An 18,709-nucleotide genomic window follows, 5' to 3' on the forward strand; every position below is an offset into this window, starting at 1 on the left:
AATGCAAGAGGAGTCGGAAGAAGGCAATGGGGTGATGGAAACCGGGAGAGAAGAGGTGATGTGATGTGGGCCATGAGCGAGGAGTGAGATCTGCTTCTAGAAGATGGAAAAGAGAAAGAAAGAAATTCTCCCCAGAGCCTCCAGAAGGAACACAGCTCTGCTGACACCTTGAGTTTAGCCCCATAAGACTCATTTCAGACTTCTGACCCCAGAACTGTAAGAGAATATTTGTATTGTTTTAATCCACTAAGTTTTAGGTAATTTGTTAGAGCAGAAATAAGAAATTAATACACCCATATCCTGTTTTACAGCACTTTCACCATTAGCCCTATTTTATATTTATTTGTTTATCAGTTGTCTCTCCCACTACCATGGAAAGTGCCTGGGAGACATGGCTGGGCACGGTGGGACTCATGCCTGTAATCCCAGCACTTTGGGAGGCTGAGGCGGGTGGATCACTGAAGTTAAGAGATCGAGACCATCCTGAACAACATAGTGAAAACCCATCTCTACTAAAAATACAAAAATTACCTGGGCATGGTGGCGCACGCCTGTAATCTAAGCTACTCAGGAGGCAGAGGTTGCAGTGAGCTGCACTCCAGCCTGGGTGGCAGAGTGAAACTCCGTCTCAAAAAAAAAAAAAAAAAAAAAAAAGTGCATGGGAGACGAGACTTTTTTTTTCTTTATTGGTGTAAACCCAGCACCTGGCACAAGATCTGTTGAATGAATAAATGAATAACACATGTTACTTAATTAAATAGTTGGTCAACACTCTGAAATTATTAAGCCTCAATAAAATGTTGGTTAAACATATACTTACAAACCTGCATGACATTCTCACCAACATGTCTAGAACAGGTGGAAACATACACAAATGCATACAAGTAGAAATGCAGCCCAGTGGTCCACACTAAAACAGCCCAGGAGAAGAACACCCAGAAATGAAAAGCCATAAGCCCTGCTAGGAAGACGGTGAGCCACAAAGCTCCCTCCAGTGCGAGGGACCAACATCCCTTCCACAGAGCAGGGAAGAGGAAAAGGCCTGAGAGGTCACACTCATACCCTACAGTTTCACTCAAGCAGACAAGGCCCTGTTTTACTCGATTTTATATACTCTACTTCCATTCAACATTGAATAAGGAACTTCAGTGAAGATAAGGCCGAGTGTGGAGCCGGGAAGCAGGGATTGTAACTGCCGCTCTTTTTATTACTGAATATCCTTAAAAAGGAGTTTATGCATAGAAGCCAAGGTCAGTGGGACACTCTATGGCCTTTTGGTTCACATAGTTATGCTAAAAAGAATGTAAACTTAAAGAGTTAAATCTAATATTTGCTTTAGGAAATTTTAAGTAATGTAGGAATTACATGTTATAGTCAATCAACTTTCCCTGTTGCTGGTACTGCCAGGAAGTACCAACACTTCTTTTTCCTACTACTTCTGTTTTTGCTCAATACCAGCCATAGGCTAATTTCTAGTGAGATAAACACTTAGCCAAATTTAGAAATAATGTCAGATGGGTCCATGATGATGATGACAATGATGATGATCATGGTGATGACCCACTTTTCCTGTCACAGGTTGCATGGATGCTTCTGCCATGAGAAAAAAAAATACATCTAGTCCTCACTTTAAAAAAGTCTGTGGCCAGGAGCCATGGCTCACATCTGTAATCCCAGCACTTTGGGAGGTTGAGGCGGGTGGATCACTTGAGGTTAGGAGTTCGAGACCAGCCTGGCCAACATGGTGAAACCCCATCTCTACTGAAAATTCAAAAATTAGCCAGACCAGGTGGCACACGCCTGTAATCCCAGCTACTCAGGAGGCTGAAGCAGGAGAATCATTTGAACCTGGGAGGTGGAAGTTGCAGTGAGCTGAGATCATGCCATTGCACTCCAGCCTGAGTGACAGAGTGAGACTCCGTCTCAAAAAAAAAAAAAAAAAAAGTTTGTTTGCACAGTGTGATGTGACAGTGATGATGTGGATATGGAGGTCAGAAAACTGCGTGAATGCACCTGTTCTAACATCACCTTCTCCGTGGAGCTGCTCCAAACTCAGTACACATCTTAGCACTCCTTCTCTGAACACCCACACACTCCACTCACTCCTCTGTTTCATCTCTTACTATATTGTATTAGAATACATTGAGTGCAAGTCTGTCTCTGTCACCATATTATTCATTACTTAAGAGCAAGGGCCTTGTCTTGCACAGCCCTTTCCCCCCAAATGCTCAGCAGAGTACAAGGCAATGTGTGTCTGTTATGTATGTGTGAACCAAGCACTATACTAGATTATTTTTAAAAATGCCTTGTAGTAGCATAAGTGATCCATGATTTACACATAAAACAATTAGATAAAATAACAAATTAGAAGACAACAAAGGGCAAAATTAGTACAGTGTGTTTCATCAGAAATGTTACTGGGAACTGGGGAAGAGAGAAATTAGTATGGACTATGGTTTTTGTAGGTTTATAATCATTTTTATTCGCAAGAAAGAGCAGCATTTACTAATATATTTATACTAATAAATGTGAAAACATTTCTAAAAATCACATAAATATGAATATTCTGGGGGAGATGTTGGGGAAAAAGGGCCTGCCATCTTGATTAATAAAGATTATTTGTTTAGGTCTGAAACACTTTACATTTTGATAGTATTTATAACCATAACTTTATTACTTTATTGTCTAATACAAAGATCACCAAGGTTCTGTTTAGATATTATAAGCATTAAACATTAACACTGGTAGTTAGTGTTTTACTACTACTGAAATCATTTGACTTCATCAGATTTTTAGTTATATTGGTGCCAAAGGGGCAAGCTAGTGACAGAGATAGCCTTTATTGACCACCTATCTGAAAAATCTGTGATCTTAGAAGCACAAGAAGGTCTTTCTTTCACAAGCTTTGGTTTCACTTTTAAACATGTTGACAAAGGAAATTTAACCAGACAGAAAAATGTACTTAATGTCAGTCACAACAGCAAGGATTTGGGCAGCAATTTTGGCTCACTCATGTGAACCCTTTTGAAAAATGCTTTGCCCATGGTATGTAAAAGTCAGTGATTAAACACATGCTTTAAATGCACCTTTCAATTCCTCCAATTTCGACAAGAGCTGAGTACACGCTAATGACTGATTTAGTCCCTCTGACTCTTGAATATGTATTGAGATCCAAGGACCATGGCATTATGAATCTTTCCCTGGTCATTCTGAGCAAAATAAAACACCAGTCACAATATCTGCATGCACAGGGTGTGCCTGTCAGAGGCAGACCTTACCTTCACAAAGAGGTAAATCTCAGGGTTCATGTGAGCTCCTTCCTTTTCTTCCAAACCTTCAGCATCAGAATAGCAGGTGGAGGAATACTTGTTGGTAGAGAAGGTCTTACTGTGCCGAATGGTGAAGCTTGAAGGAGAAGGCAGGTCTTCTTTCATCACACTCCCATTCTCCTGGAGCTCCTCTGGACAGAGTTGCTGGTCCTGGGTTGTTGAATATAACCCTTCCATTGAGATGCCCCTGTCCTCCTGGGGCTCACCTGGATGAGCCTCCTGGAGCTCAGCGTATATCTCATCAGGCAGGAGGTAGCCTCTGTCTTCTGACTGGGCAGAGACCAAGCTGGTCTCTTCACCCTTAATGGTATAGACTGACACAAAATCATACTCATAGGTATTCAGCTGAGTGACATATAAATCATTTTCTGGCCTTAAGTACTCATGGACATCATCGTAATGGGGACTTTCATTTTCTTCTGGCTGGTCTGGAACCTCATATGTCCTCTCATTTTGGATTGTGTCATAGATGGTGCTGTAGTCTTCGTCATTCATGCTTATTGATCCGAGAGATCCTTTTACAGGCAGACCTGAGTAGATCTGAAATGAATGAAGGGACAGAGGATGCTGCACCACCTTGCAGAGGAATCAACGGGCTCTTAAAAGGCAGCAACTAGCAACTTCTATCAATGACAGGTCTCTAACAATCATTTACTGGAGACTTTAATAAGCAAACCACAAGTCCATTGGACAGAAGATAAAGCTTATACACTCAGTTAACTCCTTCACTCCTAAAGATATTTTTATTAGACCCTGGGGATTTCCTCATCAGCAGTAACTCCAAGATTCTTTGGGTAAGCCAGAGATTGAATTGAATTATCTTCCCGGTATACACTGAAATTTTGAATATGTAGCCATTTTTCATCAATAGAGCTCCCTCCTCCAACTGCCTCCAAATGTTGACAACATTCAAGAACCCCTGCAATTCAGTGGAGAGCTACAATTCTTCACAATGGCCTGTCATCTATTTACTGCTGAATTTATCACATAGAGCAATTATTTGCCTATTGATACCCTATGATAAATGAATTACATGCCCTGGTTAGGTAATGAATTCCATTTACATTTCTTATCTGGAAACACCACTAGGTGACTAAACAGCAGAAGGAAAAGAAGATAAATGCTCTGGCCTATAGACGCATCAGTATAGACCACCCAAAATTAGGGACTCAAAGACTTATGGCTTTAATTTTTATTTTTCCCTCTCAAATCTGCATGATCATCACCATCAACAAACATTCACTAAAATCCTATCATATACAGGATGCTGAATTGAGCACAACAAAAGCGTTAGAAGACACATTCTCTGTCTTCAAAGGGGCTTTTACACATAGTTGGAGGGCCCAGAAGAGAAAAATAAAACCAAGGAAAAACTATTTAAGGTTTTCTTAGTGCAATAATCCCAGGTCTGGATAAGCAATAAAAAATTGTATGCACAAGGCTGTTCAGTCTACGCCATCCACAGATGCTGTGAATATGTGTGCCCAGCCCCCCATTTTTTTTTTATATATATGTGGTACTCTATCCTGCTAATTCCTGCTTCCCTTCACCACACCACATACGTCTTTCTCCTTGAAGTGACAACTCAGCTAGGTTGTAAAGGGACGTTAATGTCTGGAAATCATGTGAAAACTGTGAAGCAATGCAACTCTAGTTGACAAGCTTCAGAACATTTGATGGGCATCTTCTTGGCAAAACTTCATTGTACTCTTAGACTTCAATATTGTATCCAGGAATCTTCTACTGAGAATTAGAGCAGCATTTCTAGAATTCTAGCTTAAAGACTGGGTAAGGAAAAAGAGGTTAGAGACTTCAAAGGCTATTGACACTGGACATTTATCTTATTGAAAAGTGACATTCAATGGGTCCAAATACCTTACACATTTCGATAGGTTCTATAATCAGGTGTTTTTAACTGAATGGATCCCAGTTCAAATCTTCCTCCTAGTTTTAGAGCTGGGGAAAACCTAAGAGATCATTCAAACATTTTATTTTACATTTGAAAAAAATTTAAACCTAGAAAGTGGAAGTGAATGGTCCAAGTTTACACAAAAACTTAATGGCGGAGCTGACTTTAGCTGTGGTTTTTGAATCTCCAGCTCAGTGATCTTTCTGCTACTAAATCTCTTCCTTAACTCAGTATTTTCCAATCTTTTTTTCATGATCACACACTGTCCCTTCCCTGCTCCCAAAGAAGCCTTTTCAGATATTTTCTCTATGAAATAAAAATGCTGCAGATATACTACATATCTGTTTGCATATTGTATATACATCTGCGTTTTGTACATTAAAAGAGTAACTTTTTTTTCTTTTTGCTTCTCAAGAACCAATTTTCACCCCTTTGGGGGTGACACTACTCCTTTCGACAATGCAACTCATGCTTTTACTACTAATGCAGTGTGTAGCTCATAATCTAACACTGGATTCTGTTTCATTCTGCATTATTACAAAGAATAGTATACAGCATGTGCATATGGATACAGCATGTTGTCAAGTCCTCACCACAATGACCCAGTGAGGCAGGGCTGAGGTTGTCTAAGCTTAGGGCCCAAGATCAAACAGATATTTCAAATTAGGTCCCTCTCTTATCCCATCTAACAATCTTCTGAATTTTATTCTTCACAATGCTGACTCTGCCATTCTAGCTCACCATAGACATCTCTTCATAAATGCTTACTTGCATATGACCCCCAAATTTCACCATACTTTCTTGCTCTTCAAATTGAACATAGTTATCCATATTTTGCCTCATCATTACATTGGTTGGCTCACCTCAGTGCTGTCTATTTTAGGTTACACAATCTGGAAGAGGTCCTAGAGGAGCTTGGATAAAAGTCATCTATGTTGTTTTATTACTTAAAGGAGATGAGGAAGGAAAACACAAAAGGGGACATTAAATATTGCAAAACTGAGACAGATGGAATCTTCTTCACTGAAATGCTCTTGCTTGATAAGTTTATTTAAATAAACTTAATAAAGAAATTGAGGACCCAAACACCACCATTACACCAAAACAATATGATAGGATGAACTAAATGCCCTCAAGCTTTGAGGCAGGGCTTCCCCTGCTTCATCCTCTCCCTGCCCCTACTGCTTTGCCCTGGCACTGTCATCTTACTTAGGCTGGGACCCAACCCCAGCACCTGACTCTCACGAATGACCTTCACCTGGCCCCTGTCCTTCCTTATTCAGGGTGGGTCTAGTTTCCTCCCTTTTCATCCCCTCTCTGCTGACTCCATCATGACCAAATCCTCCTTGTCTGACCACTTTAGTAGCTCTCTATCACTTCTCTAGAACCTCCTGTATAGAAGAGAAACAACTCAAAGCAGATGAGCCTGCTGATAACCTGATACCCAAATACTGAGGAGCCCAGATAGCCAACTTCAAAGAGGGAAAGAGAGATTGGGCATCTTCTGAGTCAGGGTGTTGCAGATAAAGACAATGCTACATTTTGATGAGTTTTGAAGGAACTGGTGTTAATGCTAAGTGTACTAAATAACTAACAAAGAATAAATGGGCTGCATATTTGTCATCACTATCATTCTGCCTAAAGGAAACGTGCTTTCTGTTTTGGCCAATTTGAGTCCATTGGGCTTTCTCACCCCAGGTTCTTTTTAATTAGGTTTCTCTATCTTTGACAGTTTTATTTTGTGATTTGAAGGGTTTTGGGATTTTATCATTTGGGGATTTTCTTCTCCAAAGACATCTGGGAAGTTTGGTCCTATATTATAAAACCAAAGCAATCTCTATCAGCCTAGTCTCTCTCTTGCTCTCTCTCTCTTTGTGTGTGTGTGTGTGTGTGTGTGTGTGTGTGTGTGTGACACTCTGTATAATATATACTTTTCAATATAGTATACATTATAAAAATTGTTACTCTGAACCATCCAGGAAAGATAAAGAAAGTGCTGCAGGCTTTAGAAATACCACTTGACTCCTATAATTTCACTGGTATGGGGACACGTGCCTCAAATTATCTGTCCCTTCATACTTCAGTTTTATAGTACTCCACAAAAAACACACACTTAGCTTGAAATATATACACAGCTGTCATTTTGAATTTCTTGGATTCCTGTGTAGTGTCAAAGATGTATGTATTTTATATCAAGAAGATTTCTTTCTGATTATGAAGATAGTTTATGTTTACTATACAGAAAGATAAGAAAAATAGTCTGCATTTCCACTACCCAAAGATAATTATGTTAACATTCTCTAACTCCTTTTCTATCCATAAGTATCTATATTTTCAAAATTGAAATCACGTACATCTTCACATTCTTTTTTTAAAAAGAAAACATTATATAATGTGTATACATTAAATTTAAGCATTTATACAAGACCAGCAAATATTTTCAAATGGTAAATACTCAAATACTAGCTAATCTCATTTGTTGATTTAGAAGATTCAAAGATATCTTTCTTTATTGTTGAGCCAAATGACTTTTTAAAAGGCAGAGGATTTTGTTTGAACAAGTGATTGTCCCAACAAATCAGGTAATAAATAGGAACATCTTCTCTCATTCTTGTCTCTATGCACTTCCCAGGCTGTGATATGGTGACTCTACAAAGCACAAAGGGTAATTAATGCTTGCAGCAGGGAAGGGTTCACTTAACGTTTTGCATGGTGCCTTAAGATTTTGTCTGATTTTCCTTTAAATTTCCCTATTAATAGATATTATACTCAATTGATATATGCATATTTAAATTCTATTTTGGTGTTGGTTTACATTTGGGTAGGGAGTGGATAGAAGTAGGGGACAAAGAAGACAAATTACAGAATTATGGCACTGGAAAAAGCAATCAGCAAGGTTTTAGTGAAACTATTTATTGTTTAACAGAAGTCATGAAGATGAAGGGAGAATGAACTGCATATTGTTTTAGCAAAATGCAACATGGAGTAAGAAAAACTTTGGTGTCAAAGAGATCTCAGTGTAAATGCTGCCTCTATCACTTGCTTATGCAGGTGACCTTGGGCACAATCATGTAAATTTTCCCAGTCTTCATTTTCTTATTTGTAAAAATGGAGGTAACATGCTTCAGGAGGTTGAGGAACATTCTAGAACCCTATGCAAAAATGTTTGTGGCCAGATGATTTCAGGAGGGTCCATGAACTCTCAGAAATGTTAACTATCACTGTGATTCACTCCATTTTCCCTGCCTAGACACTCACACCTCGCATGCCCATGTGGGAGGGGTAGAATATTCTATCGGGTGACACAAATCCTTTTCTTTCCTGTGGGTAGAAAGATTAAATGAAATACAATATGTAAAAGCTTGAAGTCTGGCAGATTACACAGGTGTGTTGAGTGACTGTTTCCTCCCCTTCTCCCACAACTAAGCCACATCAACTTTCTTATGAGCTCACAATGAAGATTCTGGAGGGGAAAAAATAACGTACAGGTAACATGAGTAATTTCAACATGTGAGCATATTAATGGAACTTAGTTCTGCTTTGTATTCCATTTACTATTATACATTTTGGGACGTATTTTCTTTTAACAATGCTGATAGTTACTCTAAATCTTGATGATTACATTTTGCAGTAATTGCCACCTTCGAAAGACATTAACAGACAGTATTTTTCGTGATTTGCACAGGAATGCAGTAAGCCAGGCTGCTTTCTGCTGTTTGTAATATTAAGATTAGGGTGCATGTCCCCTAACAGCTGACACTGCACTTTTAGCACTAAAATTTTCTTCCATTACTTAAAAATGACAACAAAAAATAAAATATATGCTCCATAAAAAAGTAGGTCTGTAGAGTTAGAAAAATACCAGATGTCTATAATTGAAGCTGATGGCAGATAATACAATAAAAATGAACACGTTTTATATCAAAGGTAAAAACTTGAAATATCCAAGAAGGGATCAAGTGTGAAATCACCTTCAGGATTTGAAAACTCTCAATGTTTTTCTGCATGTATAATCCACCAGGTGGCACTGTTGCCTGCTTTCGGCTCCGACCCCAGCGCCGCCTCCAGAGCTGAGTTTCTTTAGGTCTAGGTCAGAGCTAGTTCATAGATTCGTCAACTTGATGGGTTTTTTTTCCCCATTTCCCAATTATTTTGCTTTGAAGATAAAATGCCTCAAATTCTAAACTTATGTTAAAAATATTTGATCTATGTGTTACTTTAGTTTGGAGCTCAATTCGCCTTTTACTTATTTTTTTACAGTTCATTTAACAACCCACATTTAATTTTTTAAAAATGTTTAGATTGACAAGTAAAAATTGTATATATTTATGATGCATAACATGACGCCTTAATATGTGTATACACTGTGGAATGGTCAAATCAAGCCACTTAACATACGTATTAACTCACATACTTATTTTGTGCCTGTGCAATGAGAACACTTAAAATCTATTCTTTTAGCAATTTTCAAATATACAATACATTAAATTAAGTTTAACCTAAAGCTGCCTTCTACGTGTTTTAGGTTCAGCCTAAAGGTTTCTCTGTACATAGTGAAATGCAACCTAATGTGGTGTGTAAACAGACTGTAACCGACTCTTGTAACAATCACCAAGTTTTGGCCAAAGATGGGCAACTCTTCAAACTGAGATCAAATAAGGCAAACAACAAGTTGTTATCAATCCAGCTGTTTAGATACCTCACCTCCATTTTCTGGAGGTCACTTTCTTTTTTCTGTCCGTAAATCCTCTCCAACCACATGGCAGCGCGAAGTTGCTCTGAACCTATTCTGGTTGGGAATGCTGCCTGATTCACACATCTTCTTTGAGCAATTAAGCTCTACTGAATTTAATTTGTCTAAGGTATTTTAACACATGTATTGTAGTACTAGATGGGTACAATATGTCTCTTGAAAATCATCCCTCCTGTCTAACTGAAATTTTGTATCTTTGACCAACATCTCCCCAATCCACTAACCCGCCAACCTCTGGCCACCACCATGTTACTCTCAGTTTCTATGAGTTTCACTGTTTTACGCTCCACATATAAGTGAGATCATGTGGTAGTATTTGTTTTTCTGCGCCTGGCTTATTTCATTTAACATAATGTCCTCCAGTTTCATCCATGTGGTTGCAAATGACAGGATTTCCTTCTTTTTAAAGGCTAAACAGGGCTTGGCATGGTGGCTCATGCCTGTGATCCCAACACTTTGGGAGTCTAAGGCAGGAGGATTACCTGAGCTCAGTTGAAGGCCATCCTGGGCAACAGGGCAAGATCCCATCTCTGCAAAGATTAAAAAATAAAAATTAACTGGACATGGCAGTGCATGCCTATGGTCCCAGCTACTTGGGAGGCTGAGGAGGGAGGATTGCTTGAGTCCAGGAGGTCGAGGCTGCAGTAAGCCATGTTCATACCAAAAAAGGCCAGATATAATTCCATTGTGTATATATGTCACATTTTCTTTATCCATTCATCTGTTGTTGGACACAGGTTAATTCCATATCTTAGGTATTGTGAATAATGCTGCAATAAGCATGAGAATGCAGATATATTTTTGACATAGTGATTTTATATCCTTTAGATATATAGCCAGTAGAGGAATTACTGGACCTTATGGTAGTTCTATTTTTAATATTTTTAGGAACCTCCATACTGTTCTCAATATGGCTGTACTAATTGACATTCCCACCAACGGTGGGCAAGCATCCCCTTTTCTCCTCATCCTCACCAACACTTGTTATCTTTCCTCTTTTTGATGATAGCCATTCTAGCCGGTGTGAGGTGATAACAACTCTTAGGAGCTTGTGAAGAACATTCAATCTTCACGACTACTCAATAAGGCAATTCATTTTTCTATTGTACACCTGAGGAAATTCAGTTTTGGGTAAATAGATTTGTCCAAGATCAGGCAGACAATAAGCAGAGAAGCCAGACCTGAATCCAAGAGTATTTGAATCCAAAACCCACGTTTTCACACTATAATAACTCAGTTTCCTGGAGGAAATGATTATTAAATTCTAATGGTGTCTTCTGAGACTTGCTAGACAAACAAGAACAAGATAAGCATTTTTAAACAATGCCAATTACAAAAGTGTTTTGCAGGTCTTCTCAAGTCTTCTTCATGATTATTATTTTTTTCTTTTTAATGTTTATTTTTCTAGAGTCAATCTACAGACTAAACTAAATGTGTTTTATTCCTGCCCTGATTCTACCTAAGTAATAAAGTATCCATAAAACTTTAACTCAAGTCTTACCTCCTATCATCCTTAACATTCAAACTAAACAGAAAATAAGTAGTGGCATATCTCTAAATTCCAGATAATCCACACCAAAATCAGAATTGTTCCCTTTTGTGTGTGTGTGTGTGTGTATACATATCTGTATATATACACGTGAAATTATATTTGGAATCAATTTCCCTACTAGTATTTGTTGCACCTTTGGTGTCTTGACTATATCTTGTTGTTCTCAGTTTATTATTGATAAGGAAAATCTACTCTGTCATTGTTAATAATCGTAGCACACTGTTTCTGCCCTATTACTTCCATATCCTGAAGTCCCAACCAAAAACTAAGAAGCCTCCTTGAATAAATGAACATATCTGTCTACAGTGTACAGTGTACAAGATTAGGGATCTTGCAGTCACTTCACTTTCAATTTCTCTTATTTGAATTGTCACTCTAATCCAAAAACTTATCTTTCTCTTTTACCCCTCCCCAATCCAATTCTTGCATTTTATCAGACTAAGCTTTTCACAGTACAGCTAAGAATACATATCTTTCTTCCTTTTTCCTCCCCATCTACTGCTCATGACCCACATAAGAGATGTCTTCCCCATGAAGCCCCATCTGTTCTCTCCATCTCCTTTCAGATTTTGTTTTCATGTCTGTTGGCTCAGGCATCATATTTATTATAATAACTTTGCTCCACTTATATCTGGTCCCTGCTTACCACCTTTTCTATCTTGCCCCATTTTTTCAGGTCAATAACCACATCTTATTTACCTTTATATTTCCAATACAGAATTTCTTACTTTAAATATTCATAAGAATCATCTGGGGTTCTTGTTGAAATGCAGATTTTTGATTCAGCAGGTCTGGGATGGGGTGGGAACTCTGCATTTCTTGGCATATCCAGCTCCCAGAGGATACTAATATGACTGATTCATGGACCACAGTCTGACTAGGAAAGTCCTGGTACATTTTGCATAACATTTTGCACGTGGTAGGTGTTAACTCACATGTAACACAGCAAAAGCAAAATATGAATTAAAACTACAATGAGATCCCACTACACACCCACTAATATGGCTAAAATTAAAGAATGACAACATCAGATATTGATGAGGATGTCTGAGTGCCTGAATTCTCATAAACTGTTGGTAGGAATGTAAGACAATATGACTACTTGGAGAAAAGATCTATCAGATTTTGTTTTTTTGTAAAATTAACATACACTTACCCCGTGATCTAGCAGTTCTTCTCCTAGATATTTATCAAAGAAAGATGAAAACACATGTTCACAAAAAGATTTGTACAAGAATGTTCACATAAACCCCCTGTATTAGTCTGTTCTCACACTGCTGTAAAGAAATATCTGACACCAGGTAATTTAGAAAGAAAAGAGGTATAATTGGCTCACAGTTCTGCAGGCTGTATGGGAAGCATAGCAGCATCTGCTTCTGGGGAGGCCTCAGGAAGCTTTTACTCATGCCAGAAGGCAAAGCAGGAGCAGGCGTCTTACATGGCAGGAAAAGTACCAAAAGAGAGAGTAGCGGAGCTGCCAGACATTTTTAAATGACCAGACCTTATGAGAACTCACTAACTATCACCAGAACAGCACTAAATGGGAAATCTGGCCCCATGAGCCAATCATCTTCCACCAGGCCCCATCACCAACACTGGGGATTACAATTAGACATGAGATTTGGGCAGGGACACAGATCCAAACCATATAATTCAGTCCCTGGCTCCTTTGAAATCTCATATCCTTGTAATATTTCAAAATACAATCATGCCTTCCTAACAATTGCCCAAAGTTTTAACTCATTCCAGCACTAACTCAAAAGCCCAATGTCCAAAGTCTCATCTGAGACAAGGCTAGTCCCTTCCACCTATGAACCTGTAAAATAAAAAACAAGTTAGTTACTTGCAAGATACAATGGGGGTATAGGCATTGGGTAAATACTCTTGTTCCAAAAGAAGAAACTGGCCAAAAAAGGGGGGCTACAGGCCCCCATGCAAGTCTGAAAACCAGCAGGGCAGTCATTAAATCTTAAAGCTCCAAAATAATCTTCTTTGACTTCATTTCTCACATCCAGGGAACACTGGTGAAAGGGGTGGGCCCCCAAAGCCTTAGGAAGCTCCACCTTTGTGGCTTTAAAGGGTTCAGCTCCCACAGCTGCTCTGATGGGCTGTCACTGAGTGCCTGTGGCTTTTCCAGGTACATGGTGCAAGCTGTTGGTGGCTCTACCATTCTGGGGTTTGGAGGACAGTGGCCATCCTCTCATAGTTCCACTAGGAAGTACCCAATGAGGACTCTGAGTGGGGGCTACAACCCCACATTTTCCCTCTGCATTGCCCTAATAGAGGTTCTCCCTGAGGGCTCCATCACTGCAGCAGGCTTCTACCTGGACATTCACACTTTTCCATAATCCTTTGAAATCTAGGTAGTAGAGCCTCAACTTTTGCACTCTGTGCACCCACAGACTTAACACCACGTGGATGCCACCAGTCTTATGGCTTACACCCTCTGAAGCAGCAGCCCGAGCAGTACCCAGGCCCCTTTAAGCCACGGCTGGAGCAGGAGCAGCCAGGATACAGGGAGCAGTATCCCAAGGCTGCACAGGGCAGTGGGGCCCTGGGCCTGCCCCAGGAAACCATTCTTCCCTCCTACACCTCCAGGGCATAGGATGGGAGGGGGCTGCCATAAAGGTCTCTGAAATGCCTTCAAAGCCTTTCCTCCATTGCCTTGGATATTAGCACTTGGCTCCTCTTATGCAAATTTCTGCAGCCTGCTTGAATTTTTCCCCTGAAAATGGGTTTTTCCTTTTTACTACATAGCCAGGCTATAAATTTTCCAACTTTTACGCTCTGCTTCCCTTTTAAAAATAAGTTCCAATTTCAGGTCATTTCTTTGCTCATGTATATGAACATAAGTTGTTAGAAGCAGCCAGGTCATATCTTGAACATTTTGCTGCTAACAAATTTCTTCTGCCAGATACCCTAAATCATCATTCGCAAGTTCAAAGTTTCACAGATCCCTAGGATAGGGGAACAATGCAGCCAACCTCTTTGCTAATGCATAACAAAAACGACATTTGTTCCAGTTCCTAATAAGTTTTCCATCTCTATCTGAGACTGCTGCAGCCTGGACTTCATTGTCCATATCACATATTACTATCAGCATTTTAGTCACAACAATTTAACAATACTCTAGGAAGTCCCAAACTTCCCCCATCTTCCTGTCTTCTTCTGAGCCTTCTACATTCCTCCGACTCAGTTCCAAAGCTCCTTCCATATTTTCAGATATCTTTATCCCAACCCCTGGTACCATTTTTCTGTATTAGTCTATTCTTGTACTATTATAAAGAAATACAATACCTGACATTGGGTAACTTATAAAGGAAAAAGGTTTAATTGACTTACTGCTCTACAAGATATACAGGAAGCATGGTGGCATCTACTTCTGGGGAGGCCTCAGGGAGCTTTTACTTATGGCAGAAGGCAAAGCCTGAACAGTCATCTTACATGGCAGGAACAGGACCAAGAGAAAGAGAGAAGGGGGAAGTGCCGCACACTTTTAAGTGACCAGATCCCATGAGAACTCACTCACTCTCAATGGAACAGCACCAAGTGGGAAATCTGCCCCTATGATTCAATCACCTCCCACCAGCCCTCACCTCCAACACTGGGGATTACAATTTGACATGAGATCCAGGCCAGGGAACAGATCCAAACCATATCATGCCGCAAACTGAGAATATCCCAGGAGTCTATTGACTAGCAAATGGATAAATAAGTTGTGGTATATCCACACCATGCAATGCTGGCTACTACTTCTATAACATGGAACACTGGCTCAGGTTCTCTTGCTGTTGCAGTCATGTAGGATAGGACTGCAGTCATCCGAAGGTTTGACTGGGATTACAGACTCATCTTCCAAAGGGCTTGCTCATATGGCTGTTTGCAGAAGGCCTGAGACTTTTGCCACACAGTCTTCTCCATGTAGCTGCTTGGTGTCCTTATGACATGGCTGCTGGCCTCCAACATATGAGAGATCCAAGAGAGCATACTCCTGTGGCCTAGCTGGCTGCAAGCTGCTTCTGGTCCTGCCTTGAGGCTTTCTTGATTAATGTTGGACCAAAGACTTCTAATCAAAGTGTGTGAATTATTGATACACAACAACAACAACAACATGGGTGAATCTCATAAGCATCATGTTGAATGAAACAACCAGACTCAAGAGAGTACTTACTATACGATTTTATTTCTTTTATATGAAGCTATAGAAGGCAAAACAAATCTATAGTTTTTTAAAAGGCAAAACAGTGGTTGCTTGAAAACCAGAGTAGGCAGAGATTATTTGGAAGGGCCATGAGGGAACTTCCTAGGGGGATGGGATATTCTATATCTTGATAGGACTTTAGGTTACACAGGTCTATGCATTTGTGAAAACTCAAAGGATAGTACACTTAAGAATTACACATTTCATTCTTTATAAATTTTATTTAAAACAAAAGGAACGCTAAACAAATTTTTGACTATCATTAACGATATGTTGCTGAAATGTTTGGAGGTGAACAGTACTGATGTCTGTAGTTGACAGTGCATTAAAGAATAAGCTGTGCATTAAAAAATAATATGAATGGATGGATGGATGACTAGATATGTAGGTAATACAAATATAGTAAATGTTTATTGTAGAATCTGAATAGTGGGCATGTGAGTATTCTTCAACTTTTCTGTATGCTGGAAATTTTTCATAATAAAATGTCTAAAAGAAAAAAAAACAACAACAGTGAGGAGATACTACTGCCTGTATCTATAGCCCTGACCCCAGCTTGGGATAGATGCCATTGATGTACATTTGGAGAGGCAGTGGCAGATCTCTGCTGCTCAACCCCTGAGCAGGGAAAAAGCTGTGCTCAGACACACTGAGAACAATTGTGGCAAAGGGCTGGAAATACTGGCTATGCTGGACCATCAGTTACTTACAGAGGCTTAAGCCTCCTGAAGGACACAGATCAACATGGTCTAAGGTTGCCAGTGGCAACTCGAGTAGCTAAGAGTATGAAAGAGATACTCCAAGACTTGAATTTCACCATTCCAGGCCATACATGATTCACAGCACCCTAATGAAATGTCTTGATAGTTAAGATTTAACATACATGGACATAGTTTACTAGACATATCTACAATTCTCTATATTGGCATCTCTAGTACCTTCTGTTATAATTTAATTCATAAATTTTTGCTGAGTTAATCTGAAATGGTAACTGTTTTTGTTAATGGAAGACAGACGGAAACCACTGACTAGTTAGTCACTGCATTAATTTCTGCTGGACCATCTGATGGGGTGTACACCTGTCTTCTTCTTACTGGGTCTCAAAGCTGGCTTCATATTAGAATCACCTGGGAAGCTTTTAAAGCAATAGCAATGACAGCCACCCTATGGCAACTCAGCATGGAGGAGTGGGCAGGAGGAAGGCCTGGGCATTGGTACATTAAAAATTCTCTCCTGGTGATTTTAATAATTGTCACGTAACTAGGTCTTCGAGTTCTAAAAGTTAAAACATCTTCAAAGGGACTGCAAGGAAAATAAAGTTTTACTTTAAAAAATATGCTATTGAGGGCAAAGTTTCTTAAGTTTTGTAGGTATCTTTTTCTTCCAGCTCTTAGAAATACTTACCAAAATGTGATGGGTCAACACATTTACATTTAAATAGAACAAACATCAGTTTTGGATTTCCAGTGGTAAGATTTCACTGGCAGAAATTATTAATTATTACTGAATGTTATTGAAATTGAATTGAAAATGCTACTAGTAAATTAAAATGCTACCAGTTTCCCAAATTCTGATGTGTGTATGTCTGGCCACCATAGCTGGTTTACATTATAGGCAGGCTAAGTATGTGCTTAGGGCAGACAACAAAGTATGTTTTTAGAAAAAGCTTTACATTTGATATTTCAAAGTAGCCTTAGAGTAACCGAATAAAGAAAAAACAATCAGTATTGTGTTGGCGTTTCTTCCACTTATTCTACCTATGGGAGTTGGCGAGGAAACATAGCCTTTGCAAAGATTAATATCATGGAAGATCTTCACCAGCCTGGACAGGGAGTGGAAGGTGCTTCTCCAACGGAAGCATAACTATTGCTTTCTGCCTTCTCTCCTTCCTGCTTTGCTCCCCAGCCCAGGTGTCAGCACCCAGTCAATCAGAAAGTCAAAGAGTCTGAGGGCAGTGGAGGGAGGTTGTGCCTGGCCCAGAGGGTTTTAAAGTGTGAACTGGATTGAGAACAACATGCTGATTGTTCTTTGTTTGCTGAGACTGGCTTGGTGCCAGCACAGAACTGGCTGGCCCTGAGAAGCTTCCAGAGCCTAGTGACTAGGTGTGGGGAACCAGCACTGGCTGCCGGGGTGGGGGTAGAAGGGAGCACAGAAGGCACTTCACAGATGGTTAGAAACCACCAAACTTACTGGGCAGTTTCCACACCAAGTTTTATCTTATTAGAGAAAGGGACAGAAGATGGCTAAAAAGTCAGGCCAGTAACAATCAACACACAAAACTGAGGGAAGAAGGTAGAGAGGTTATCCCACTGAATTCTAAGTGTACAGGCACTCCCCCAGAATAGGGGTTGAGCCTAAATGTCAAAACTCTTGTTGGTCTTTAGGATGTCTGACCTGCAGGAAGTGAAAATGGCAGAAAAATTACCAGACCGAGTTTTCAGGAATGCTGTGGAATAATTCTATCAATGTAGACCCCCAACTGTGGTAACAGAGAACCAACCTCCCTTGAAAGCAGGACTTTCTGAAAGGGAGAAAAAAGTATTTTTGTCTATTATTACCGTACAATGAGCAAGTGAAACAATAGACAGCCATTGGCTTCCCTGATGTATTTGTACTGGAAAAAAATTTAAACATAATGTAAAGGAAAACATACTTTTCAGAAATGGACATGCACAAAACTGTCATTTGCAGTATCTCCTGGTGGTGAGTTTGGGGAAGAATTTTACTTTCTTTTGTGTACATTTCTAGATTGCCTTACTCACTTTATATATGTATGTACATATGCTAAGACCATGTGTGTCTTTAAATCCAGAAAAAGTAGGAAGCTAGTTCTGTAGTAAAATAGTTTTTTAAATTGCAAAAGGTATACTCTTGCCCACCTATTTCATTAAGGGTGGATGTGTGGATACATTGGCCTTTGAGCTGGCATTCCCTGTGTCTATATCTGTGGGGAAAAGGAATGAAA

General features: G+C 39.5%; 1 protein-coding gene across 8 annotated transcripts in view; it reads right to left on the reverse strand.

Moving 5' to 3' along the window:
- The window catches only part of CLIC5 (chloride intracellular channel 5), a 225,341-nt gene that overhangs the window by 171,226 nt on the left and 35,406 nt on the right, over nucleotides 1-18,709 (reverse strand). For 4 of the 8 annotated variants that reach the window (XR_009211322.1, XM_058432386.1, XM_058432388.1 and 1 more), the window contains exon 2: nucleotides 3,279-3,869. The exons of 3 other annotated variants lie outside the window; for them this stretch is intronic. Coding sequence is in view for 4 of the 5 variants with exons in the window: in XM_058432386.1 (XP_058288369.1) it covers nucleotides 3,279-3,824 (546 nt within the window). In the remaining variant the exon portion in view is untranslated. Of the gene's footprint in view, nucleotides 1-3,278; nucleotides 3,870-10,473; nucleotides 10,519-18,709 lie in introns of those variants that run through there. One more of the 8 variants, XM_058432387.1, reaches the window with a different exon arrangement.

Source organism: Hylobates moloch, unplaced genomic scaffold (assembly GCF_009828535.3).
Source record: "Hylobates moloch isolate HMO894 unplaced genomic scaffold, HMol_V3 SCAFFOLD_20, whole genome shotgun sequence".
NCBI classification, from domain to species: Eukaryota; Metazoa; Chordata; class Mammalia; order Primates; family Hylobatidae; genus Hylobates; species Hylobates moloch.